A 26,657-nucleotide genomic window follows, 5' to 3' on the forward strand; every position below is an offset into this window, starting at 1 on the left:
TTTTCTGACACTGTACCAAGAAGATGTACCAAGAAGACATGAAGTTCACATCTACTGAACTAACTTTACATTCCTAAAAAAACAAAAACAAGAAAAAACACCAGCTAAGTATCATACAACTCAAACCTTCCCAGATAAATAGATCTGAGAACCAGATTCCAAGTTTGGTACTTGTCTTTTCATAAAGCACAAGTAGGAAGTAGTTTTGTTGCTTGATCTGAAAAAAACTGATGAAAAAGTACGAGTCAGGAAGTTTACAGACTTAGTAGTACTTTCTGCAACTAGGATCAATCTGACCTAGAAGACCCCCTCCTCAAGACTAGAAGATTCCCCTTCTTGTTTTAAACCTTAAGAACTGTTATTAAGTACGCTGTCTCCTACATGATAGTTTATTTTGCTCACTAGTATTTATTCTGAAGCCAGTCATCTTCTATTGTGCAAAGCTTCCTCCTGTTCCTATTTATCCAAGTATTTTTCCTACTTCTCCAAACAGGAAGATACCAAGCCAGAAAGATTAGTTAATTCAACAGTGATACATTCAGAGACACTCCTGCTTTGAATTACTTATTAAACTTGAACTCTGCCACTGGAGCTTTACATCACTGACCTCAGCTTTCTAACATCCACAAGATATCCAGCCATTTTCAGAACCATCCTAGTAATGTCACTTCAACTATTTGTCCAGTCTATGACACAACTGTGACACTCAATATTATTTCCTACATCTCCAACTCCAAGACAAGCCTAACATAATAGCTAGAGACAGATGTGGAAAGCTGGTATGTCAACAACACACTATCAGATTGCAGATGAGTCATCTAATGACTCAGAAAGGCTAAAAATAAAAACAAAGCATTAGCAAGTGGTCCCTTGCCTTAAGTTACCATGCACCTGCTTGACAAAAATAACAGGGTCTGTACCTTCACATTCCTAGAGAAAACACCTACACACCTAGGAAAACACACCTAATAACTATCACTAAGATGATGTTATTTTACATAGTATTATGCATACTGTAATGCAGGACTTGTCTTCTTTCAGAATCTCCCCATAAAGAGGAAGCACGTTCCAAAGCAGAACGAAGACACACAAATGGAACTTACCACATACACAAGAAGGTATATACGCCTAAAGTTTCAAGGACTTACTAGCTATCTAATAACTTCAAACTAGGTTTTATAGTCAAAACAAAGAGATGGCTGTGCTGCTAAAAATCATACCTACTAATACCATCCTGAAAAAGGTATGGATGTTCCCATATTCCATTTTAATTACAGGATAACAAAGCTTAGGTTGACTTTTGACAAACACATAAAACAAAAACACACCTGAGAATTATTTAACAAGCAGTGAAAAACTCACTAGCAATATATTTAAATATTTACTAAAAGTTAGTCAAACACTCCCTAAATGATACTTGACCAGCAGTAAAAGTGAGTGACACATGACACTTTAAAATGTCCACATGCAGGCAGTTCAAACACTGAACCGTATCCAACCAGATCTACTTATCATCCCACTTGTGCCTTTTATTTTTTTTTTTTTGCAAGGTTCACGTGGCCTTCTTTTCATGGCATTTTTGGGAACACCTTTCCAGAAACTGTTTTCCCTATGCAAGCAGAAAGTCTTGAATTCATTTGCATCCCTTGTTTCCTCTCTCAAGTCATGTTCTTTCTTCACAACTGCTTCACATAAAAGATACTTTGCTTTAGCCCATTGTTCTGCCTTCCCACAACCTATTCACACACACACACGCACTTCAAACTGCTCAAAAGACCTTGAAATTTGTATTCTGCACATAAAACTACTGACTACAGCCAATAAAGAACCAAAGCAGAATAGACTGCCTACGAACAAAAATCCCACGCTGCTGTACTTGCTGCTTCTGAAACACGGATATGTTAAATGCCTTGGATGCTTTTTAGTTTGAATTTGAAGTATAACTGGATTCTGCTGCTGCATAAACCCACAACTGACCCAGACTGGACACACACTGGTCACAATTTGTCTGGTTGACTCAGAGTTCAGAAACTGTGTGTTCTTTTACTTAAGGTCATCCCTGGGGTCAAGTTACTTGGCACGCACAATGAAACTAAGTTCCTATCAGATCTTCATACAGTAGAATCAAGTCCTCTAGTGATAATGTTTTTAAAGAGATGGCTGTTCAGTGGGAAAATAATCATAGCATCCAGCTGTTGTATGACTAAGTAGGTAATTCCATTTTGAAAACGTAGTATATCTATCTCCCCTGTGTTCAAGGGGATCTCTCATTACAAGTATGCTGAAATCTCTGGTATGCATCTAATTTCAATAAGACGTACTAGGCAAAACTAAAGCCTAGTAATGGTTATGTAGGAAGCACAAAGTCTTAGGAATTGAAGCAGAATTAATCAGAAGCTTCTATTACATATTTATCTAAAAGAATAAAGCCCACAGGAAAATAAAAAGCTATCACTTATATCACATTACAAATATATCCTACAAAAGCTATCCAGCTACTACCTTAACTTGCTTTTCTTTCTTTTTCCGTACATCTTCCCATTCATTCACAATCCTCCCCCACAGGATCCACGAGTCTTCTTCAAGATGGCTGAGATTGCTAGAAGCTGATGAGCTAGATACAAGAGAAGATCCACTATTTCTTCTTGACCCATTTACTGATCGCAAGGATTTGCTATCAGTTTCCAGGAGTCTGCAGAGAAAGCATGCAAAAAAAATTAGACCTTCTTATCACAGTATCATACTATTAGTAGTTTGTTTACAAGCCAGTTCTTTAAACTCTTAAAGAATGCATCCAGAGGTTCAGCAGTACAGTTTTTCCGCCCATACTAAATTTGAAAAGTTTGAAAAATATTCAAAAATGTTTCAAAAATTTGAGAAATGTTACTGTTTTTTCTTGAGTTCAAGTAATTCTGAAGACAGAAGAGCACCTTACATTGCAGCCTTTCAAAAAAGGAATAAAAATGCATCAGCACTAACAGAAGTAAGATTTTAATACAAGTTCTTTGTGATCTCACGAACTAGATCTTAAAACGTGAAAAGATCAAATTAGAGAAAGTACAAAAGCATTGCAAGTCCAACTCTTTCACACATTTACCAACTAGAGATTAACAGTCCTACAGGAAATATTGGTGAGTTTTATTTTAAGGTGTAAGTACCAGCAAGAGGATTTGATTTTACTAGCAACAGACCAAAAAAATAGGGCTGTCATGCATCACACTGGCAAAAAGAACACAAACACAAGCAAGTTAAATATCTTTACTCAATATCCTAACAATAGTGTCAAATGTCAAAAGTCCTAGAAAAGACAGTAATTTTAAAGCAAAGACAAAAGAAGCCTGCAAAAAAGCCATCCGTTTACACATTTTCATTATATTTTTAATGACAATGTAAATACAGACAGAATAATTAAAACTCAAAGCAATTCTAGAATGCCTGAAATTTGCTGACAACTGTTCAAATTAACATGGTGTTTTCTAAGTGCATGAGAGAAGTCTCAGACCTAAAGAATATGAACCAGGCAACAACAGCTGTTAGTACAGCTAATGAGTGGGTAATTAAAGCCTGGAGCTCAGACATGAGAACTTCTCTGATTATCAGGTAGTAAGGTATATTAAAGATGTGCCAAGTGCTGGACAGGTTCCTACAGACTTCAGGGCACTAACCTGTGCTGCCTCCTACAGGAGGATGCAACCTCAGTGCTTCTGCTTTGGAAGAAGAAAAATTCACGGATTTCCCCGCTAGCTGGCTGCTATGACCATCAGTTTTGCAAGGAGGTAGAGACAGATGGGGATCCGTGGCAAAAAGGCCTGCTCTGTTTATCCTCAACTCATACTGAGCCCCATAAGCGGGGGGAAGGTTTTTTTTTAGACCACATGTTAGCTAAGAGCAAGAATTGAAGAGTAACTTAAAAAAAAGTGTTTTGCTGTATCAGTTTTATTTGTGCTTAAACTTCCAAGAATTCTAACATCTGTAAAGCAGACAGATATGGTTGATTAATTTCTCATGCATCTGCACAAAATCTAAAAACCTTCCAGTATTTTAGCAAGGCCAAGTCAGGTTTTAGATATTTAGTAAGTTATAGCCCTTCTACACAAGTTTCGGAGTACCTACAATTCAAGCTCTCGACCAAGGTAGAGTTATTTATGTTATCTTTCCCTGCACCTAGCTTTCACCTATTGTTTTTTATGCAAATTAGGAAAAATGTATTTTCATTAATGAAAATAACAAGTACAGTCTCTGCAGAAGTACTTCATTGTTTAGAGAAAGGTTAAATAGTATGGCCTTCAAACAAACTTCAAGCTTTTTTTCACAATTGATTTCGATTTAGTTCATATTAAGACAATGCAGAAAAATCTCATTTTAAGAAAAAAATCAAAAATATGTTTAGAAACCTGATTTATGCTTAATAAAAACATTTTGGAATTCCTTTACCAGCCTGGGCCAGTATCAAAAGATCAAAGTAATGACAGAGGAAAAACAAGCACAGAAGAAACATTATGATTATAAATACAATTACAAAAACCCTTATAACTGTAAAAGGCTCTAACTAGTTACTTTCAGTTTTCACAACTTCTGATAAAAGTTATGCCAGATTTCAGTAATTTGACCTTACCTGGGTAAGCTCATTGTCCATACATTTATAAATGGGAAACTTGTTATAAAGCAAGTAACATGCAAGTTCCGTGGTGTTCAGTGACTGTTTTCTTTCACCTAAAACTTCATAAATGATTTACTAATGCCAAACAACTCCAACAGGACTCTGGACTGAGCTACCTCACTATTCTGAGGAGGCTTTCAGTATAATTGGATTATAGAATCCTTGATACCTTCATAACTTGATACAGTTTGAGTTCTTTCAGTCTCTAACTTGTTTAAAAAATTCAAATTCTTCTTATTCATATGAAAGTCAACAATGGAAATGAAACCTTTAAAGTTATCCATCACCAGCTATTCTTCCGTTAAGCAGAAACAAGAACTTCCCTGTGTTCAGAGTACAATTCCTTGCCAAAGTGTCACTGTGCTAAAATGCAGATTCAAACTGTTCCTAAACTACAGTGCACCTCACATGATTAAATAAATAAAAACTTGGTGCTCTAAAGTATTGTATCTCACAAGAAAAGGTACATTTAATGCAAACTGATAGGACAGACTTTGATTAGAATTCATCAACAAAAAAAGACGAAATATAGGATTGAACAACAGATCTAGCTAAAAAAAAATCAAATGAAACCCAACAAGTTTTCTTAACTTTTACTAAATGCAAAAAGCTAACGTGAAGAAGATTAGCAAGCCCAAGTTCACATGCAGCTTTCAACAAGCAAACTAGTCTAACTACAGGGTGTAATATGACTACTCTAGAGGCAGAAGCATTATGCCCTAACACAGATAAGCAGTCCAAAGAACAGATATTACTGCTTTTCGTATATAAGTTAGTCCCTTGGTCATGAACAGAGCTGAAAATCTCAGATTAAATGCCAATTAGCTTTCTTCAAAGAACTACTTACCTCCATTTTTTTCTTCTTTTAATAAATTTTGAATTGCTACTAGCATGGTAAAAAAAAGTTACACATAATACATCCTCAAAGGAGCGACCATCCCATAAACCATAAGGAAAAAGGATGAGGTGGTTTAGAAGCAGATTTCCATTCCTCATCAAGAACTTCCCTGTAAACTGCATTACTATTAGGCTGCAGAATACGGATATGAGAGAAGACATGCCAGAAGACACAGTGGCATTAGCCCCTCCTTCCAGTTACTCTTCTCCTCTACTGAAAGAGACTATGCTCACAACTAAATCAGTAGAAGAAAACCACAAGTACCACAGCTGCCTCACTGCAAAGTCCAGCAAGCTAATAGATGCTGGAGCAAAAGCCAGTTTGAGCTCAACTGTCAGTCTCTGCACTTTCCTGAAGCACAAGGGACAGCAACCTTCAACGGAAGGCAGCAGATAGCTATAGAGCTTCAGTAAGTCTGAAAGCTATTGGAACTCAAGTTCTCCTTTACCGTCAACCTCTCATAGGCTACTAAAACATACTTGTCAAATATAACCAAACATTGCAAGAGGCCAGATAAAAAAATCATGCCTCAAGAGTGGAAATAAGGGTTCTAGAAATTCAGCCTTAAGAAATCATATGGTCCAATTTTATTTCTGAATGAGATTGTCAATTTGCAATGACTGTGCAAGTCAATAGCAACTGATCCAAACAAAAGTTGGATCTTAAACGCAGATGGTGCAGATAAACATACAAGCATGCAAAGGCTGCAAAGAGAACGGCAGCCTATGCAAAAAAAAAAAGTCCAGAAGAACAAGAAAGACTAATTAGAGATTTACCTTTCATGAAATTAAGGTATTATGCACCAGTCACCATTAGCATACCAGCAGAATGCACCTATTATTTCTTGCAAATAATAGATGGTTGAACACTGTCTCCAGCCACGCGACATTGGAGAAGATGCAAAGCCTCCTCTATTAACTGTACCTGTACTAGACTAGATATCCTGATCCAGACTAAATTACAGAACACAAACTGAAATATTGTTTGAGCCCTTAAACTGTATAAGTAACAGAAGAGCAGAGCTGCTCTTCTAGTGTTTCCAACTAAAAATTTTATAAACTGAATTTTACCCCATGTAAACCAGTAAACAAGTAACATGCTAAAGGCTAAACGTGAGCACGTTGTATAGTGGAAAGCAAGAAAACAATGGGCTTCTGAGGTCTTTCAGATTTCAAAAAGCTAACAGAATATCATTTTTATTTAAGAAGGTGAGTTTATACAAGAGTCTCAACCCTATGATACTCTATTTTAAATTGAATACTGAAGACCATGTGGCTCCAGTGTAAGTTCTTCAGATAAGAGGCTGTTATAAACACTCCTGTAAGACTGGAAGAGAAAGACACCCTCGAACATTCCACAAAAATAGAGCATCTAAAACACACATCTCAAGAACATCAATTCTTTAACTTAGGGGCCTTGAAATGAAGGTGTTCTGCCATGAAGTTTTTACCCAACCTCCTTTAACAGAGTCTGCTGGAACTGCAACAACCCAATTTTAGTCTAAATTAGTATATCCTGAAGACCAAGGTGTTTTCCATTCACCTGTTCTGTTCCTCAAGTTTAGCCAGTAATTCTAAGTCGTCTGGACTCAGTTGTGTTGGTGAGGATGGCGATAACGCAGGCGTAGACAGAGTGGTAGAGGAGGATGTAGTGTGCAAGGAGGCAGATGGACTTGCCACCTGACTGGCCATTTGACTGACGGTGTGCGATACGGTGTTCTTCACCCATGAGAGAGTAGAGCTCAGCTTCCCTGCAACCTTGTCTGTCGCCACCTGTGATGACAAAAAGAAGAGGTTGCAACAGTTGTTTTTTCATCTTTTCAGTCAACCTGCTATCACTGAACAGAGGAAAAAAAGATACAATATACATAAACTGATATTGGGATTATTTACTTTTCCAAAACACTCTAAGCTGTCAGAAGCAATACAAGGAGCAAAAGCAATAAAATAGTACAGAAGTAGTGACATGCAAGTATGCTGCTAATACACAAAGAAAAATAGAGGAATTTGTGATGTTATGTTCAACAGCTGGTTTTTGCAGTAAATACTGCAGATCAGTTAAGACTTTCCATTACAAAAATGAATAGAAATAAAAGCTTGCTTTAAAACATCTTAATAAACTAAAAACCGCACAGAAAAATGTAGAAAAATATATAAGGAAGCAGTCAACTACTTCACTGATGGGCACTGAAGCAGCAAAAGTGTATCAGTGTAGATACCCCAACCACCCTGGCTTCATTACCCTTCATTAACCCCCTACAGTGACAGAGCAGAGGAGCAGACACCGCATTTCTAGATTACAAAGTAAAAGATCCTCTAGCATCTGCAGAAAACAATCACAAAGCATTTAACCCCATTAATCCACAACTGCTCCTGACTGCCTTCCATCAGGCCTTGCACTGCCAGCTCTTCTGCTTCCTGACTTTCTCATCAGGTCATCCCTGCACAAACAAGTGTCTGTGAGCCCAACCCCACTGCCAGCTCCCAGACAATTCTGGGGCTCAAGAGGGGTCAGGGGCACTCTTGAGAGGTGCAGCTGGAGCAGAAGGGAGCTCTGAGCTGGCCACCAGGGGAATCCATCTGTCCCTCTGCTTAGCAGGGGCTGATCACAACAGCACATGGACTGCAGTAATGCTGGTCAAGGACTAAGCAGTAACACAGCCAGCCTAACCAGTTCTTTTGTTGATTTCTTCACTGATCAACAGAGAAGGAAGAGCAGCAGCTGCTGGAGATGTTTTCTGATGAACGCTCACTACACCTTCCTTCAGCCACCAAAGGCACAAGAGACTTTAACCTACACTGATTCACCAGCTCAGCATGAACCAGGGTCTGATTCCTGTCCTAGCCCAACTGGAGACAACCTAGACACACCTGAAAAGAAGAGCGAGTTGCCTAGCAAACTTTTCAAAAACAAAACCAGGTTGAAGAGGAAATTCTCCTGAAGCAGTGTTGCTGACAACTGTTAATTTAGATCTCTTCTGACTTCCTCAAAATAATGAATTGCTCAATGGTTGTCACAATTCTTCAATACAGCTTATACAGTACTTGCTAAGATAAAGACCTTGAACAACAGGAAAAAAAAAATGCTTCCCAAGGTCCTCTAACAGAATACAATTAAAGCATAATTTCAACTGGAAAAAGCAACTCCATCTCAGCACAGCAGCTGCTAATGGACAGCCCGTTTTAAATGGAGAAATAGGAACCTTTGCAAATCATACCAAATCATAAATCCCCCCTTTTCATACTGCCTTTCAAATATTACATTAAAGTGTGGGATGGCAAAACTGTTTTTTGATTAGATGAAAGCGCTCACAGCCAAAAAATTAGATTTGATTCCCACAAGCTCAAATCAAGGGTAGAAAAAAGCCTTCCAACCACCAGATCGTTGTACAAAGTATTTGTGAGAGGTAGAAGAAACATCCTTTAGAAGGCATAAACGCATTAGCCAGAACTAGACACCATGCCTTCACTCATTGCATCACATACCCTGAAGCTGTGATTTACAGGAATCTGTCTTCTGTGATCAGAAGACGTAAAAACCAAAATGCACTTTCATCTACTTTTTCATAGTCTAAAAGACCATGCCTTCACCTCCAAAACTTTCTTATCCTCATTTGTCTTCCATCTTTCTCATCCTACTTATCTACAGTATATCCCTAATATCCTCCCCGTAAGACATTTACCCAGCAATTTTCTCTTCATTTTTTCCTCTCACCCTGAATCAAACATATTGCTTGAAAACGTACTAGAAATCCAAAACATGCTAGGCAAAGAAACTCAAGAATAAAATGCTTCAGTAATGAGATACGCTGTTAGCCCAAGTAGCAGATGTCCACACAGCAAGTCTCTACCCCTCGATCAGCTAGTCAGAACAAAACACATCCAAACCTAAACAGAATGGAGATATCTGCTAACCTAATGCTTCAGTGTACCACCCAAGCTTACTCTGCAACACAGGCATGCTTGGGAATGATCAAGTTTTCCAGGTGCTGTGAACATGTGATGCTGCAGGATATCTGGGTCAGGGATGGCAAAAACACCAGTAAGCATACTGTTTAACACCTCTCTGCTTTAGAAATGTCATGTTGCTTAGCACAACATTCTGGAAAGACTGAAAAAAGCCAGTACTGTCAAACCTTTGATGTTTTCTGTTGAAAAACACCAGTCTCCTCACTCTCCTAAACACATTTCTTTTAAAAGCTGATTATTACTTAACCAGCAGTATTTCCATAGGCCTACAGCCATGCCTCCCTTTCGCAGAGGATCATTGATGTAGCCAATTTTCAACCATCCTTCCATTTGCTACTCTTTATTATCGTGGCAAAGGGTGCTCAGCTGTTTGCAGCAATACCATGGACAGCCAGATACTCCACAGCCTGTTCAAAATCTTAGCAGGAACACAGCAATAAATCTAGCCAAACATGAAACAGGACTTCTGCCCTTGCCATCATCCTCTCACAAGGCATACTACACCTATGCTACATCCACTCTGTTCTGCCTTTTCTTACCAGTGAAGCACAAACACGTGGCGCTGCTCTGCTTGGGGCCCTCCTGTGCTGCAGCAGGTACCAGAGGCAGCAGCGAGACATGCAACCCACAGCCAGACTCTATTCACCACAGCCATGAAAGCTCTGTCCCTTTAGCTAGTCAGCTTCAGCAGGATGGCCCTAGCTGACAGCATTGGTTGCTCAGCGCACCTCTGCAGTTTACCAGCTTCATCGATCGCCTTTAAGTTACATTTGAAGAGGTAACCAACAACAACTGGGATACACACCAAACCAAGAGCACCGTTGATCAAACCACTACCTATTATTTCACATGAGCAAGACCACTGTGTCAGTCCATTTTAGGAGCACGTCGTCTTCTCCCAGAGGGGTCTCCCTCAAGAGCCTGCTAATTAACCAGACTGGGAACACAAGCGCTGCTTGCAGGATCACCGACACTTTCCACCAAAGAAGGCCAGGTTGGCAGACCAGCAGGCAGGATCATGCCTACTTCACCCTTTGCAGCACTCCAAACTGAGCAGACAACTCTGCTCCAAACCAGAGTCATTGAGGCTCCAAGACGGAGGAACAGTGCAGCTGCTCCCAGGTTGCCACAGAGCTTACGTCCAACAGACAAAGAGCACAGGGAGAGCTCATTTGCATCTGCCTGCCTAAGACCAGGTAGATACCTCCTAATTAAGTGCAGGAATTTTGAGTTTGAAAAGATCAATCTTTAAAGAGACAGAGGGGAACAAAACCAAACAATGGCTAAGCCACTAAAGACCTTCTACCCCCCTGCAGGTTCCAGTGAGAAAACAGCCAGCACTGCTCACCTACCTGGTCAAGCACCAGGCAAGGCACAGATCTACGGCTGCTTCTTTAAGCTACAGCAAAGGTAACAGACATTTGTATTGATCTCTGTATAGGTATGTGAGATGTGCACTTTACATATGTCAACTAAAATATATGAACTCAGCATCTCAGCTTTAAGTTTAGTATCTTAAATCAGCTGCTGATCAGTGCAATACTGTGTTAGGTTTGAGTTATTCCAAATGAATACTGCAGTGGAACAATAGATTTAATATTTTATGTAAGGCCAGTGTAGGTAGACCGCAGCATCCCACATCACATATGTATTATCTAATTATTTTTGCCTGAGAATCCCAGACGTATGCTGCAGCACCCTACTGTAAGCCCCAAAATGTTACCATCACATTTGCTACACAGACAATATTTGTTTTCAAGAAAAACAACATCGATTTAGACTTATTGACAAAAAAGATAATTCACTGTAGACATTGAGTTCAGTTAATATCTGCATTCTGTGCTTCCCTGGAAGCAGCATATATTAAATCTTATTATCTTAATTACCTGAATTATTCTCTCAACTATTCTTATCACACAAAGGAAAAGTAACTGCAAGCCTTATACAAACATTAATATGTATACTATATGTATTTCACATCTCTCTATCCTTTCTTCTCTCCCTAAGAGAAAGAGGTGGGATCCTAAAAAAAAAAAAAAAAGACAAGGAAGTGGTTGTGTACATGGTTTTCAAGCAAGTTGTATAGCATTCCATAAACCCAGTCTACTGCTTGCTTCAAAAGGTAACAGCATTCTAATAGCTGAAGAATAAACTAAACTGACTCAGACAGCGACATGCAGGAGATGCAGCTGGTGAATCAGCTTGTTATAATGCTTCCTGACAATCTGAAATCCTAATTTAGGACTCCAGCATGGTTTCACTATCAGCTTCATCTGTACCTTCTGTACAAGAAATTCATTTAACTGGTTTCAGCCTAAGTCTGAGAAAGTCCTGATTTACTCTCATATGCCTGAGTTTTTCTTGTAATGTCACCTACCAACAGTCAGGAATATCACTGCTGGCATACACCAGCTTTCATTCCGTTTGATAATCACCAGCTCTCCATGCCTTTCTGATGTAAACAACAAGCAGACTAACATTTTAGACTGTGTAAATCTAAAGCTAGCAGGAAGCTCTCTGTAGTATCACTTAATAAATACACTTTCTTTAAAGTTGTCTTCAGGCTTTGGTGGGCCTAGAATATCTAGAAACAAAGCTGCAAGTTCACAACATAATCTAATATATAAGGTGTTTTGAGAAGGTACTTAAAAATGTTGCAGTGACCCACCAAAGGTTGAAGCCATTGTCAAAGTTCATATAAATAATATTTCAATCATTAACCAAAGTTGTACTGAACTCTGTTTATTTCCACAAACAACTCCAGGTTTTTAATTACCTCTGAAGACCACTGTCGTTTACAGTCTCTCAAGTACTGGCCAGTACACCAGCTAAGAAGTCAAACCAAGGTGCTTTTGCAAGCACTACCTAAAGATGACCCTTTATCAAACAAGTTCTCTCTCAAGCCTGGCATATGAACACTAACAACCTTCAGGGAACCATCCATGCCTTCTTTCACGGGGTAAAGATTCTAGATATGGCACTTGAGTACAAGATGGACAACAATGCCTCAGATCTATGAAAGAAAGCACTGAAGGACTACAGTAAAAGCTTTATGGGGGAACTTGAAGGAATTTCCTTTGTTTCTTTGTTCTTTTAGACCTCAGTTTGGAAAACATCTTTGTGCTTTTGAGTGCCAAGCTACATGCTTATCCTCGAAGGACTGTCCCGTTGGCTAACAAAACAGGAAGAGTCATAGATCAGTCGGCTGAAATCAAGAACAACTGCAAATTCAGTTTGTTCATGCACTAGATTGGAAGACTTTGAAATGTTTTTCAATAAAATGCAAGTCAGCCATTTCACTGGAGTTCAAGTATCAACACATTTCAAAAAAAATAGCACAGCCTGAAGGACAGACATGCTTCATCCTGAAAGCGCCTTTCTACAGATTTTACTTTCCTACTCATCCCTTAATATCTAGTTCCTTTAATGTTGCTTTCAGCCAACTTTCTCCTGGAGCAGTGCCAGTACTAGCTGTTAAACTACATTAGGGTGAAAATAAACAAAAGTACATCAGTGCACTTAAATTTACTAAAAGCCTTAGATCCATATTTCAGAAGTCAGAAACAACTAAGTTACATTTTAAAACAGTCACTGAGCCACAATGAAGATCAATGCTTTTGATGTTACTTTTAAAGTATACAAGATTTACAAGGAGTTAAATTGGTAAGTTAAAAGTATCAAATATTGGACAAGATAAAAGATACACCATTCTATGCAACATTTCTATATACTGGCAGCCTGTTTTCTAGGTTTAATTCTCCTTGTTTAATTGTGACATACATCACAATCCACAAGCTAGAACTGAAATGCTTATCTCCCTTTTACATGGCTGTGCACGGTCCCCTTTCCCAAGGGTTGCGTGAAGCGAGATGATGGAGAACACAGGCACGGCCTTACAGAACATGGTAAAGTTTACAGTTTTATTACTTACTTACTAGAATTTAAAACAAATTAGATGACAAAGACTGGCAAGACCCTCCCCTCAGGATACTTATTTCCTTTAATTAATCAACTAAAATTAATCAACTTCCTATCAGTTACACTCACATTCAAACACGTAAGTCAATTCCCAAGTGACTGACCAGTAACCACCCTTACTTGCAAGCTACAAGTTCATCACAGCCTGCTGCTGCTGACAGAGTATAAGAAAAGGTAAAACTTTTAGAAGTGAAAAGCACAACCAATTTAGTAACTTCCAGTTTCAGGAAGTTGTCTAAGCTATCCACAGTAAGCCCAGCAGATTTGAATAGAAGGACATACATCAGTACCCTGTTTCTAGTAACATGATCCATGCCAGCATCCATAGCCTTGCTGTAGTATTTAACTTTGCCCACCAATTTACTTTGGATATCCATGACTTGTCTTCACAAACATTTACAGTATAACTCAAAGCAAGCAGCTTTTTATTGTTGTAGTGTCTTCCTCCATGCCACTGAAGTCTGTAGCAGCACTCCTGCAGTTTTTTTTGAACACGCCACTTAAATGAAAGTTTTTCCCCCAGTTAGTGATAAGAGAAAAAGAAGCCTGCTCTTCAGAGAAATTACGTTACTCATAGCCAAATGAAAACAGTTATTTTGGTTGTTTAACCACTGAGTCTTATGCTTCTGTTTAGAAATAAATGCCTATTCACTTCTTTTGTAAAGATCTGTACAAAAAAAAAAAAAAAGAAATAAAACTCCCAAGTCTATATCATGGTCTGTAAGTGTCTTATGGAACTTTAACTTGCATCCTCATTTTGTCTTTAGAAATATCAATCACAATTCTTTTTCCAAATGTCTGGGAAACACTAAAGCTTCAGCCAAATCCACAAAGTCCCGGCATTCCAAGGCAAAACAAAATCCAACAAAAATAACTTTACTTAATGAATGTTGTTTTTAGCTCTGCTGTTTCAAAGAACATTTAAGTTGGAACTTTTTTTTCCCCTATGTCTGAAAGCAGTCTGCCATTCAAACTACATATGCATCAAGAATCTGTGAAAAAGATTTAAAGTTGAGTTCTCCTATACAGTATCACCCTATATAGTGATATGGAAAATACACATCCAGAATGGTTTTTGGCTAGCTATTAGTCTTTTTACATCCATTTTAAAAGACACTCAATAGTTTTACTCTAATAAAAATAACAGTAAGCTCTTCTCATAACATCCTCTTAGTTACAAGTGCACTGAAGTTCTGACAACAGCAACTCACTATTACAAGACTGGGCCCATCTGCCACTCTGAAGAAACCAAATAAAAAAACAGAGTTAATACAGTATAAGATACTGGTGAACCGGAGTTCTATATCACCGCAATAATTACACTTTCGATGTTTAAAACAATTGATCAAGAACATGTTACGATGTTGTCAAGCAGGTATTTAACATTATATTAGGGAGACAGGTAAAATTTGTTCATACAAAAAATAAAGATTTGTGGTAGTGCCTTTTGGCTGTTTCCCAAGTTGGAAGCCAACACAGAAAGATTAGATGCCCAGTCATTCACAGACACCACCTTATTTTTAGTCCAGAACTAAGCCCAACCCTAGCACTGTACTTTAACCCCAACTACACTGGAACTGCCTCACCAGGTCTCAGAAGGACTACTTTTACAGAAAATCACCAAAGTTGACCATTAATACAGCCTGAAATAACACAATGACCACCATATGATCCCGGTCAGTGTGACCAAAAGGAGATCACATTCTTCATTACATGAATCCTATAGCAGACCAGACATTGCCTGGGCCCTCCCCAAAACACCACCCCAAGGCTAACTGGATAGTTACCAGAGTTCACAGGAAGTTAAACAAATTAGCAATAATCAAGGACAAGCTAGGATTCACTAAAGCCTCTTGCCAGCACGTAGTTTTTGCTAAAGCGCACACGTGCATTCAACGAAAACATGTCATGGCTGAATGTGAACTGAACAAAGCAAGGCAAGTCCACCTACGTTACTACCCAGCCTCCTGCCCAATCCCCAGCCCCCTTTTATTTCAATCACTACTTGCTGCAGAAAAGGATGCACTTGAACTGTAGACAGTTAAGCAGACTAGACTATAATGAAAGCATGACTGCATTCCCCATTTAAATTAATCAAAAATGTACCAACAGATGATACTGTTTTTTTTACCAGTAGATAAGACACAGGGTTTTAATTCAGCATGCCATCTACACACTGAGGTGACAGTCAAGAACTTCAGAGAACACATCTAACAACTCAAAGTTCTAAGCAACTATAATATTTACTATTTGCTTTTATAGATATAAAAAAAATGTAGTCATGTCTTGGAAAAAAAAATTCAGAGTGTGTAATGAAGGCAAGCAGAAGTTGATCGAGAAAAGAACATTCAGTCAGGATTTTCTTTATTGTTCATCTTCCCAGACTATCAGCTGAAAGGGTTTTTCTTTTTAACTATGCCTTTGACAAAATGGTAACTAAAATATTAAATTCTACTAGGACTCTTCCTTAGGCATTAAAAAAACCTTGTTACAAGTTAATATATCAGAAGGAGCAAGAAAATTTAAACATTTAGTACTATCTAGGCATAGCCCAAGATAGCTTTTATTCTTTTACACTGTGGTAATGGAACCTTGAATTAGCAAGGTAAAAACTGTTTTTCAAAATTCACTGACAAGGGACTTTTTTTTTTTTTTAAATACTCCTCCATTTATTATCAGTCTTACCCAGAGACCAAACTGACAGCAACTGTTTAGGCATATCACTTTCCCCCACTCCTCCTGTCAACTTTGAAAGGCTTTTCTCCCACCCATTCCTTTCCACGAACATTTCCACTCTCCAGCCATCTCTTGCTTATTTGTTCAAAAACTATCAGACAAAGCTACAGAATAAAAACGTATGGAGGGCAGTGAAAAACGCGATGAAACCCAAGTCCCTAAACTCTACCCCAGGAAGTATCTAGACTTCAGCATGCTGGAAGCTAGGAGGAGAAATAGGAAGGAATTAGGATTCTTGTGTTTAGTCATTTTCTCCAAACATCTGCTGCTCTCAGAGGCACTACTGGGCTGGGTGGACCTTCAGGGACCCACTCAACAGCTGCTCTCATCTGAGTTTAATCAAATTCAGGCAATGCTGATTCATAATACCCTGTGCTTTCCGCCTGATCATGTCCCTCTTTCACTACCATTTATTTCCTCTCCCAACCCTTACTTGAAATAGGATTTATATCTAAATATTTCAAAATCTGCCTTAGATCTCAATATACAGTTGTGTAAATGTAGAGCTGTACAGCCATGATCAAAGCAGAAACTGCAGGTTAGAAGGTTACAGAAGTAAAAAGATATTTATACAAAACAGCTACCTAAAAAAAAAAAAAAAAAAAACAAGATACTGTTACCTTCCCTTTCAGCCACATAAAGTGCATGCAAGAAAAAAAGGTTTTTTGGGTGGAAAAAAACATCTTTGAGTATTTTCTCAATTACTTTTGGAGAAAAGTAGAACTGAACATTGTCAGTTCTTCTCCATATGGACGTGACTCCATCCTACATCTTTTCTAGATAATCTTGAAAAGAAGCTGTGCCAGGATGATTTGAGACTGTTTTAACACGGTCAGTGTTAATACTGGCTCATGTTGGGGTTGGGAATTCAAAGCGTTACAGCAGACGTGAAGCTGGCATGCAATTGCTCTCTGGTCAGCAAGGCAGAAAACCATCAGAAATCCGACGTAACCGCATGAAAACCCGGGGCATTAGAGCTGCCATGAACAGTGAGTGGCCGAAACACTTGACTCCTTACCCTTATTATATAATCTTGGTTACGCAGATGCGGGCAGGAGGTGCTAGCGAGACCTCCGAAGCAGCGGTTGAAAATTGCATCTCAAAAATGAAATGTCCAGAAGCTCCGGGTTTAACAGTACCCCAATAACAATAATAATATAATAATAAAATAATAATAATACGAGCCCCCCTCTCCCGCAAAACAAACCCGTTAACACGCCCCGCACGCGGGAGCTGCCCCCTGCCGCCGCCCCCGGGGCCGAGCCACGCTCCGCACGCCCGCAGCCCCCTCACACACACACACAACCGCCTCAGGAGAGCCCCCCGGCCCCGGCCTGCTCGGTTCGGCTCGGCCCCGCCGCAGCACCCCGGTCCCGGCCGCTGCGGCCCGGCCGCCGCGCACCGCCCCCGGCCCCTCAGCCCGCCCCGGCCGCGCCTCACCTTGGAAGCGTTGCCCGCGGCGGGGAGGTGCGGGCATCGGCGGGCCCGGCGCGGGGCGACGACCTCCGCGGACCCACTCCCCGCCCGCCTCCCGGCCCGCCGCCTGCTGCTCCCGGCGGCTCCCCGCGCTCCGCCGGCCGCGGCAGCCGGGCCACGTCCCTGCCGGCAGGGCGCAGGCGCATTCCGCGCGCAGCCGCCGCCGCTTGGGGCAGCTCCGCAGCGCCGGGCCCGGCAGCGGCCTCCGCCGGCCCGGCCCCTGGAACCTGGGCTCCACAGGGCCGGGGGGAGCCCTGCTCCCCTGGGCTGGTGTCTGGAGGAACACCGCATACGCACACCTGGAACTGGGAGGGGGAAGCAAAGAACGTACAAATATGCTTACCTTTCTGATAACAAACGTTACCAATAACAAATATTTCACTATAACACCCAAACCCTTAGTTTTTACCTCAAGGGATTCAGAGCCTCTGTGGATAGTAGCTCTCATTCCAGCAAACATTGCTCCTGAGGTGTGGGGGAAATTGGCCCTGAATTTGTAAGCGGCTTGGCGCGGTAACGAGCCCAGGTGTGGGGCAGCCTGCAGGGTGGAGGTGTGGGTTAGGGGCTGGTTGGGACCGTGCTCAGCTCTGCTGGTCGTGTTCACCACCGGGACCCAGTGGGCCAGGTGTGCCCTGCTGTCACCATCGGGCCTTCCACATCCAGGGGAGCCATTGCCCAGTGGTAGCCTCATCAGCAGGCAGGTGGTTGTGTGGTGGGGAGCAGACAAGATGCCATGCTCAGCGAGGGTTGCTTTTATGTAAAAACTGAAAGAGTAGGTAGAAACCTCAGCTTTTCAAAATCCAGGCTTAGTTCGGTAACTTCTGAAGCTAGCGGTGTGGAATCACACTGGTGCTTGGCTGACCCTGGAGATTTCTTCTTTCTTTCATTCTCCTGTGGTTACTTATAGCAAATGCATGACTTTTAAAAATATTGTTCTGTGAATAAAAATTACTGGTTTGGTTTATCATTTGTAAAGTGGCTAGGTGGACAAATGTGTCAGGTACAGAGGTGCTGGCTTTGCGTGCTTCTCTCCAATAACACCAAGCGATGCGGTAGCACTCGACCTGTGTGTCCCCGCGTACACGCGCAGCAGCAGCTGCACCGTGCTCTCGATTTATTTAATCAGATACCGATCGCTCCGAGCAGCTCCAGCTTAGGAATTGCATTCTATCGGGGCTGGGTTGGCTTCAGGTATTTACTGTTCAACCAACCGCGAGAACTCCCCCAAGGAAGCCGAGGGTACTGACACCCCCCCGCATTTCAGCTTTTAAGGACGAAGCCATCGCTTCGAAGGACTACCCGGCCTCCGCTCCGGGCTTCCACTCACCCAGAGGCCGCGCCGCGGGGCGCGACGCGATGGCTCCTCCGCTCCGCCGGGGGGCGGCCGAGCCGAGCAGAGCCGTGCCGCCGTGGAGCTGCGGCTGCGCGGTGGGCGCGGCCTTTTCCCCCCTGCTGCTGGCTGCAGGCGTTGTGCGGAGCGGGCCCCGGCCTAGGCCTAGACCGGACAGTACCTGGCACGATGGTCGGTACCGGCCCCGCGGCAACTGCGCGGTGGGGGGGGACTCGGTCCCGCCGCTCGCTGCCCGCCGCGCCGCCCGGCCCGCCCGGATGGAGCCCGATGGGCCCCGGCCCGCCGCCGGCTCCAACGTGGCAATGGCTGCCGGGGCGGCTCGGCCGGGCCCGGCCCGGCCCGGCCTCCGGCGGGCGGCGGCGGGAGAGAGCGGGGTTGGCGCCGGGCGGGGGCGGGGGGCGGCGGCGGGGACGGAGCCCCCCCGGGCCGAGGGGAGACCGCAGGCGCCCGGGGGGCTGCCCCCGACCCTGCCGCGGGGTCTCCGCGCTGAAACCTGGCAGGTGCCGGGCAGCGCCCGGCCGGACGCCGTTTTTTTTTCCCTTTTCGTCTGTGCTGCTGTCGTTCGGTAGCTGAGGATTAGAGGAGAAGGCGGTGCTGCTGGAGAGCTCTCCAGGAAAATAAGCTTAGTGGGAGTGACCTTACTGCTTCAGTCTGTGCAGACAAACGTGTAGTTATCGACTGTAATGTCTGGTTTGCCCCTGACTTCATGTGGTTTCAGGAGAAGAGAAGTTGCTGTGAAGGATACGAATTCTGTTTTTTTTGTGTGTTTTTGGTTTTCGTGTTTGTGTGTTTTTGGTTTTTTTTTTGAGATGACTCTCAGCTTAGCTGTAAGATGACCTGTTACTTTATTGCAGATCGATCGCTGTTTTATTCTAAGCAGAATTAATTCATTTTAAATGGCCTTGGCTTACATGGTTACATGTTAATAACATCTATTTATATTTCTTATTCAAGGGGTTTGTGAAAGTTGTCAAGAATAAGGCCTACTTCAAGAGATACCAAGTAAAATTCAGGAGAAGGAGAGGTATAGTTAACTTCCCTGTATCACTTAATTAAATGACATTGACAAATAATGCTATTTCTTAACACACATTCTCACGCCTATAACTGCTGTTTTTCAGAGGGAAAAACTGATTACTATGCTCGTAAGCGTTTAGTAATTCAGGATAAAAACAAGTACAACACCCCTAAATATAGGATGATTGTGCGTGTTACCAACAGAGACATCATTTGCCAGGTAAGGTTTGTGGTGCTTGTCACTTACTTATCAACCTTGAAATGTAGTAAATGGAAAGGGGGATGGATGGCTGAGGCAGCTGTTTGTTGGGTTTTGTCCTGAGCAGTTTGTATATTGTTGCTTGGCTTCGGGGAGAAAAAACAGTCTTTAAAGTTGACACAATTTTGGTAATAATCCATATTCACGAAAGTAATTTTGCTGGTGTTCTAAAACAAGGTTAGGGACGGGAAAACTTCCCCATCTTTTCTGCTGGCTTAAAACTTAGTCCTTTGAAAAGAGAGGCTTTTGTGCTTGATTGGAGACAACAGAACTGCCTGTGGGACGGGTCAACCTGCATTTACTGTTACGTTATTTATAAAGGTGACCTCACTTCCAGGAGGTCTTCACTGTGATGTTAGTGTGGATCGTAGGAAGCAGATAAGCTTTACGAGAGTTTTCCTGTAAGATTAAAGGAGACTGACAAATAAAAATAGCCACTTTTTCATGGTTATTAAGTTTTGTCTTGTGTTGTGTAATGCAGTTTATCACTGTAGTTCACTTTCTTGGTTTATTTTCAGAACGTTTTGAAGCTAAAAACTTAGGCCTGTTCTATCATGAATATGTGTAAAGCTTAAAAAAGCTAGAAGTGCTTGTTGTTTCCTCATTGAGTAGTTATCTCTAGAGAATGGTAAAGAGTACCAGTTTTAATGAGTTCAGACTAAACTGTATGACCTTGGCGAGGTTACTTTATCTCTGAAATTCAAAACAAGAAGTGGTGGTGGCAGGCACTTACATCTGACAGATAATGCCTTTCCAGTATGTGGAAAACCTGGAAAGAGGGGGCAACTTTTAGGTGTGGAGGAGATGTGGGAGTCAAAGGGAGAAGGTTCTATATGTGAAAGAAACAGTAGAAACAAATCTGATATTACTGCTGTCTCACAGGAGACCCCTGAGATTGTGAAGATCTCAGATCCATTAATAAAATCACTCCATAAAGTAACACTGTCCTCACAAACTCTAAGTGCTTTTGCATTTTTCTAAGGTGATTTACGTGCCGTGTTATATGAGAGCTACCTGCAGAAAGCAGGACAGAATCCATCTACGTATGTAATAATTATTTGAAAGGTTGCTTTTGTAGGCAGTTTCCTGGCTTCTTGATGTATGTGAAGAAATGAAAGAAAGTGGTTGCTGTCATCTACTTTCTCTGCCCTAATATGGATTTGAATTCTTAGCTTCTGTAACTGAGGATTTAATTAGGCTGTAAAAAATTTTTGAAAAGAAAAATGAAGCAAAAGCTCGTGAGCTTGGTTGGCAGTTTGCTGGACGTTTCTATACAGAATTCCTATTGGCTTAAGTAGATGTCAAAGTAATAGTAAATTAAACCCAGCATTACAATGAGAAAACTAACTTTTTTTTTTTTGCTGTCAGATTGCCTATGCTAGGATCGAAGGCGACATGATTGTCTGTGCTGCTTACGCCCATGAGCTGCCAAAATACGGTGTGAAGGTTGGCCTGACTAATTATGCAGCAGCATACTGCACAGGTCTGCTTTTGGCACGCAGGGTAAGTATCTGACAAATGGTATGGAAGTAGCTGTTCCTTTTTTCTGGTTTTCTTTCAAAAAGGAAAGCCTACTTAGGGAAAGCCTACTTTCTTAAGTGGTGAGTTAGTATAGATACTAGATCCTGCGGGCTTCTCTAAATTCTAACTTTTCCTCTTTACTGTATAGATTTGATGGCCTCTTGTGACTGTCAAATCACAGTGAGAAGTATGACAACATCCAATTTCAAGCCCAGCAGCCAACTTTTAAGTCTCAGCACTTAAGTTTGTTGGAGGGAGGGAGTCAGGATAAAAATGTAAAGAAATGTACCTTTAAGAGTTCAGACGTGTGTAAGCCCCGTTTATCCATTTTCCATATGAGCATGTGAACAAGTTTCGAGTTTCCTGGCATACCAGTTGGAACAAGAAATTGAAATATAACAGGCATGCTTACCATGATGGTTATTTATAAGCTTTGTTACTAGTATGGAGTACACATTTTGATAAATAAATTGGTTGAAAGCATGGAGATTCTACTACAAATTTGTGTTTTAAACTGATGGTGATTCTTAATTTTGTCAGTAAATGGTCAGACTTTTCAGATGTGCTTTTTTCTTTTTTTTTTTTTTTTTTTCCTTTCCCACAGCTTCTGAATAAATTTGGCCTTGATAAGATCTATGAAGGCCTAGTTGAAGTGACTGGTGATGAATACAATGTGGAAAGTGTGGATGGAAAGCCTGGTGCTTTCACATGCTACCTTGATGCAGGTCTTGCCAGAACTACTACTGGGAACAAAGTTTTTGGTGCTCTGAAGGGTGCAGTGGATGGTGGTCTCTCCATCCCTCACAGGTAATCTAGTCTGTCTGGAAAAATCCCTTTAGAATTACCTGAGATATTTCTGTGTATGACAGTCTAAATATACTGTCATTTTTGTGCTGAAATAGTTTTGTTATAACCTGGTAATTATTATTTTAGTGTAGGTTCTGGGGTAGTTCTTTCTTATTTGGTTGGTTGTTTTTTAATCTATTGGTGCAATTCTGATAGAACTTGCATGAATCTTGTGACTATCAAGAGATTCTATTAAATTATATAAATTAATGTATAAATTAGGAACTAAAGAGCCACCTTCTTGCTTTTGCTTGAAATCATCCAGTACACCCATATGTACTGGATGATATGTGCATCCTTATATGCAGAATGCACATCCATAAATATTCTTTAGTGTTTGTTTTTTCAAGTCTTAAGCAAATTGCATGTAGGTATTAATTTTGCAGTGGTACATCATACCAGATGCAAAACAACCATTAGTTTTTCCCACAGTTGTCAAGACAGTAGTAGGTCTGAGTGGTCCACCTGCACTTAAAATTTCCACGTTGAAGTTTTGGTAATTCCTTTCAGAAGCTATGAGTGACAAAATCAAGATTTTTTGGTAGTGTTACCTAACACTAATAATACAGTTGACTGCTTCTTTCTGACAGCAGCAGTGGGGAAAACAATTCAGAAATCTGTTGCGCATTTTCCTACTCCCTCTCATGCTGTCCTGTTATTCTTGACTAATTCTTGATTTTTTTTAACTTGGCTGCTACATGATGATACCCCGTGACTGAGCACTCTGTAATTGGTCCATGGTGTGTATATGATGTACTGCATTGTTTCAAGACGGGACTGATGGCAGCTGAGATGAACTTCTGTTTCTTCATTTTCTTTATCTTTCCATTTTTAAGTAGAGGGTCCTATCCCTTAGTTATCTATAGCAGAATCTGATCCAACAGTTATTTCTTTGTGGAAGCTTGCCTCTGAATCAGAGCATTTGGCAGTATGTCTTACTCTGAATGTAACTGCTCTTTCACAGTACCAAGCGTTTCCCTGGTTATGACTCAGAAAGCAAAGAATTCAATGCAGAGGTTCACCGCAAGCATATCATGGGCCAAAATGTTGCAGATTATATGCGTTACCTGATGGAGGAGGATGAAGATGCTTACAAAAAGCAATTCTCCCAATACATAAAGAACAATGTAACACCTGATGGGGTAAGATCTGTCTTTTTGGCTCTTGCACACTAGTAGAGATGCTGATAAGTCTTGTGTAGGGCATGCTCAGTAATGCAAAAAAGCTTGATAATGTAAAATAGGAATGTGGTTTATGTTACGTGTTCTCCATGTAAAAAAAAAAATACATGTTTTCCCCTTATTAAGGGATCTGTAGTATATAGTAGGTCTTTTGAAAGGAAAGTGATTTTTCATTCTTTGGAGCTTAGCATTCTGCTTAAAAATACAAGCTTATAGGACTGCATCCTAAGATAGACCACATACCTTTTTCCTGATACAGAAATTAAATCAACAGTTTCTATGCTTGGCTACCCAATCATTCCTAATCCTGCACTGCAGCCTGTCGTTTCTGCAGCTGGGGTAACTGAAGATGTGCTCTATATCACATCTTTTTTATGGTGTGTGACTATAGGTAGCTGTAGGCCTGTGGCAAATACAGAGAAGCCCAAGCTAGTTCTGTTGCAGAAGCTAGCATCTGGTGAAGTATATTCTGAGTATTGTATATCTTATTTCAGTACAACTTTCCATTTCTGAATATATTGCACAAAACACAGAAAGATTTGTGGAATTACCACAGTGCTTCTTTTGCTTGTTTCAACTATTAAATGTCTTTCAGAGGGCTTGTCTGCTGCCTGTAATATTCTTGGTTTCCTTTGGTTGCACTCTTGACAAGTGAAACAAACGTTCTGATGTCCCTTTTCTAGGCTATGAAAAGCTACCTTCATTCTTTATACCTTTTATTACTGTAGGTTCTTCTGTTTTTTCTGCTAACTTAACCAATCTGCTAATGTATGTAATGTAATGCTATGTAATCTTTACTTAAAAAAATGAAACTATTTACATTACTAAACAGTGTTAATCTAGATAATCTTTTCACAGCTGGGGTCTGGTTGTAATTAATCATCAGCATATCAATGCCTTTATAGAGCCATAGTTGTCTTTGGGACAGAGAGGCTAGGGTCTTCTGATCTGTGTAACTGAACAGCTCACTTCCATGCTCCTGTCTTACATGTTAGAGAATAATAACTTAGGCACAACAACCTGGTACCTGGAGTTCTGTATGTTCTCATGCCATGTGAGCTCTCAGAAATGACTGCTTTGGGGTAACCTCTTCTAATGTATTTGTTGCTGCTATTTGACAAGCTACATGACAACATTCTTAGGGATGATGCAGGGACTTGTGTGAAAGCAGCTACAAACTAACAAGTCTCACAACTTCTTCCCTTCTCTTTTACTAAGCAGCTTTGTAATGTGTACCACGGTAGGGTCTGAGAAGTGGTAAGACTGTGCATCTGATGAAAGGATTTATGTAATTTTGGTTTAATGTAAGCACTAAGTCTTCAGAGCAATTAACTGTATAAGAAAGTGAGAATTATTTTACTCTAGGTGGAAGTAGAGTAACTTTCTGTACTGCCTTTTAATTTAAATACAGGGAAATTAGCCCCTAGGGAAGAGACTTCAGAGGAAATAGCATTTCTCTGCTAGCCTGTAGTTATGGGACTTGTAAGTAGTATGTAGTTACTCTACATCCTTGATTCACTATCTGTAAAACAGGGGTAAAAATAGTTCCTTGGTTTTGTGTCCAAGCTGCCATTTTGGATATTTAAATCAAAATCACAGCGTAGCGATGGGCAGGGATTCCAGTATGTTGTAACAGTGATCTGCGTGAAGAAAATACTGTAAAGGGAACCACACAAACTTGTAAGCTGTATTGTGATGAAACCTTTTTGTAGTGCCATCTCTGCTAAGGGTATGTTATTTCTTGATATGATCCTAAAATAGTAACAACTTTTTCTTTCCCCCCCAAGATGGAAGAAATGTACAAAAAAGCCCATGCTGCTATACGGGATAATCCAGTCCATGAAAAGAAACCCAAGAGAGAAGTCAAGAAAAAGAGGTAAACATGAACATGACTTCTGTTAAAGAGACTTTAGTTGGGTTGGAATAGATAGTGATCTATAGGACACTTGTGTCAAAACTCATGTGTTTTAGATCAGATTAAGATATAACCAGTTATGTGTAAGTTCAGGAGTTATTTTCAACAGAAAGAATAACAAATTTAAGAGCCATTAGCTGTAAAAAAAAAAAAAATCAAGTAGTAGACCATACCTGTGGCCTGAATAACTGGCATTCCTTAAGTGTGTATTTTAGCATCCTTGTGTTTTCAGAGGGAAGGCTACCTCTATTCAGGAGAGGGCAGGCTGACTAAGTTGTCAGTAGTAAACTATTTGGATTTTTTGGGAATTTGGGAGAAAAACTAAGGCACAGATACTACAGTGGCTTTCTTACTGTCTAGTCCTTACAGGAGCTTAACTGTGCTTTTTGATTAAGCACAGTTTAATTTACTGTTAGCATACTTTTGGTGGTGCTGCAACGGTATCTTAAGAAACAGAGCATGTTACAGAAGTGGCAATAAATTCTAGCATAGAATTCTTAATTGCAGCTTCAGCTTTCTTGACCACCCTTTTGCGTATTTCTGCTCTGGATATATCATACGCTGTGTTTATCTTGCAGAGTGAACAGTTCCAAGATGTCCCTTGCCCAGAAGAAAGACCGCGTTGCTCAGAAGAAGGCTAGCTTCCTCAGGGCTCAGGAGCGTGCAGCTGATAGTTAAGACAACTTCCACAATTTTCTATGAAGCTTTGGAAGAAGTGGCAATAAATTTATTGAGTAAGCAACTGTGTAAGACTGGCTTATTAATTATCTTATAAAGATTGGAATATGTTTATAATTCAGCTATTGTGTAGCCTTAAGAATTTTTATATTAACTCCTTCAGAAAAGACAAG

At 40.7% G+C, this 26,657-nt stretch overlaps 2 protein-coding genes and 1 non-coding gene across 7 annotated transcripts in view; 2 read left to right on the forward strand and 1 right to left on the reverse strand.

Moving 5' to 3' along the window:
* The window catches only part of EVI5 (ecotropic viral integration site 5), a 76,448-nt gene extending 58,602 nt beyond the window's left edge, over positions 1-17,846 (reverse strand). For 2 of the 5 annotated variants that reach the window (XM_035537783.2, XM_035537780.2), the window contains exons 1-3: positions 17,681-17,846; positions 7,101-7,330; positions 2,503-2,692 (exon numbers count right to left, since the gene is read on the reverse strand). In XM_035537783.2, the coding sequence (XP_035393676.1) occupies positions 2,503-2,692; positions 7,101-7,249 (339 nt within the window). In that variant the 5' untranslated portion in view covers positions 7,250-7,330; positions 17,681-17,846. Of the gene's footprint in view, positions 1-2,502; positions 2,693-7,100; positions 7,331-17,258; positions 17,279-17,680 lie in introns of those variants that run through there. The other 3 variants (XM_035537786.2, XM_035537782.2, XM_035537781.2) reach the window with 2 other exon arrangements.
* Positions 17,847-19,082: 1,236 nt separating this feature from the next.
* RPL5 (ribosomal protein L5) lies at positions 19,083-26,548 on the forward strand. Its single transcript, XM_035537775.2, has 8 exons — positions 19,083-19,238; positions 20,022-20,091; positions 20,189-20,304; positions 21,712-21,846; positions 22,469-22,671; positions 23,675-23,852; positions 25,679-25,767; positions 26,385-26,548. The coding sequence occupies exons 1-8, from the start codon at positions 19,236-19,238 to the stop codon at positions 26,482-26,484; spliced, it is 894 nt and encodes a 297-aa protein (XP_035393668.1). The 5' UTR covers positions 19,083-19,235; the 3' UTR covers positions 26,485-26,548.
* LOC118243825 (small nucleolar RNA SNORD21) lies at positions 23,404-23,498 on the forward strand. Its single transcript, XR_004777351.1, has one exon. It is a non-coding gene; the product is annotated as a small nucleolar RNA SNORD21 (small nucleolar RNA).
* Positions 26,549-26,657: the final 109 nt, after the last annotated feature.

This window comes from Cygnus atratus, chromosome 8, assembly GCF_013377495.2.
Source record: "Cygnus atratus isolate AKBS03 ecotype Queensland, Australia chromosome 8, CAtr_DNAZoo_HiC_assembly, whole genome shotgun sequence".
In the NCBI taxonomy this organism is placed as follows: Eukaryota; Metazoa; Chordata; class Aves; order Anseriformes; family Anatidae; genus Cygnus; species Cygnus atratus.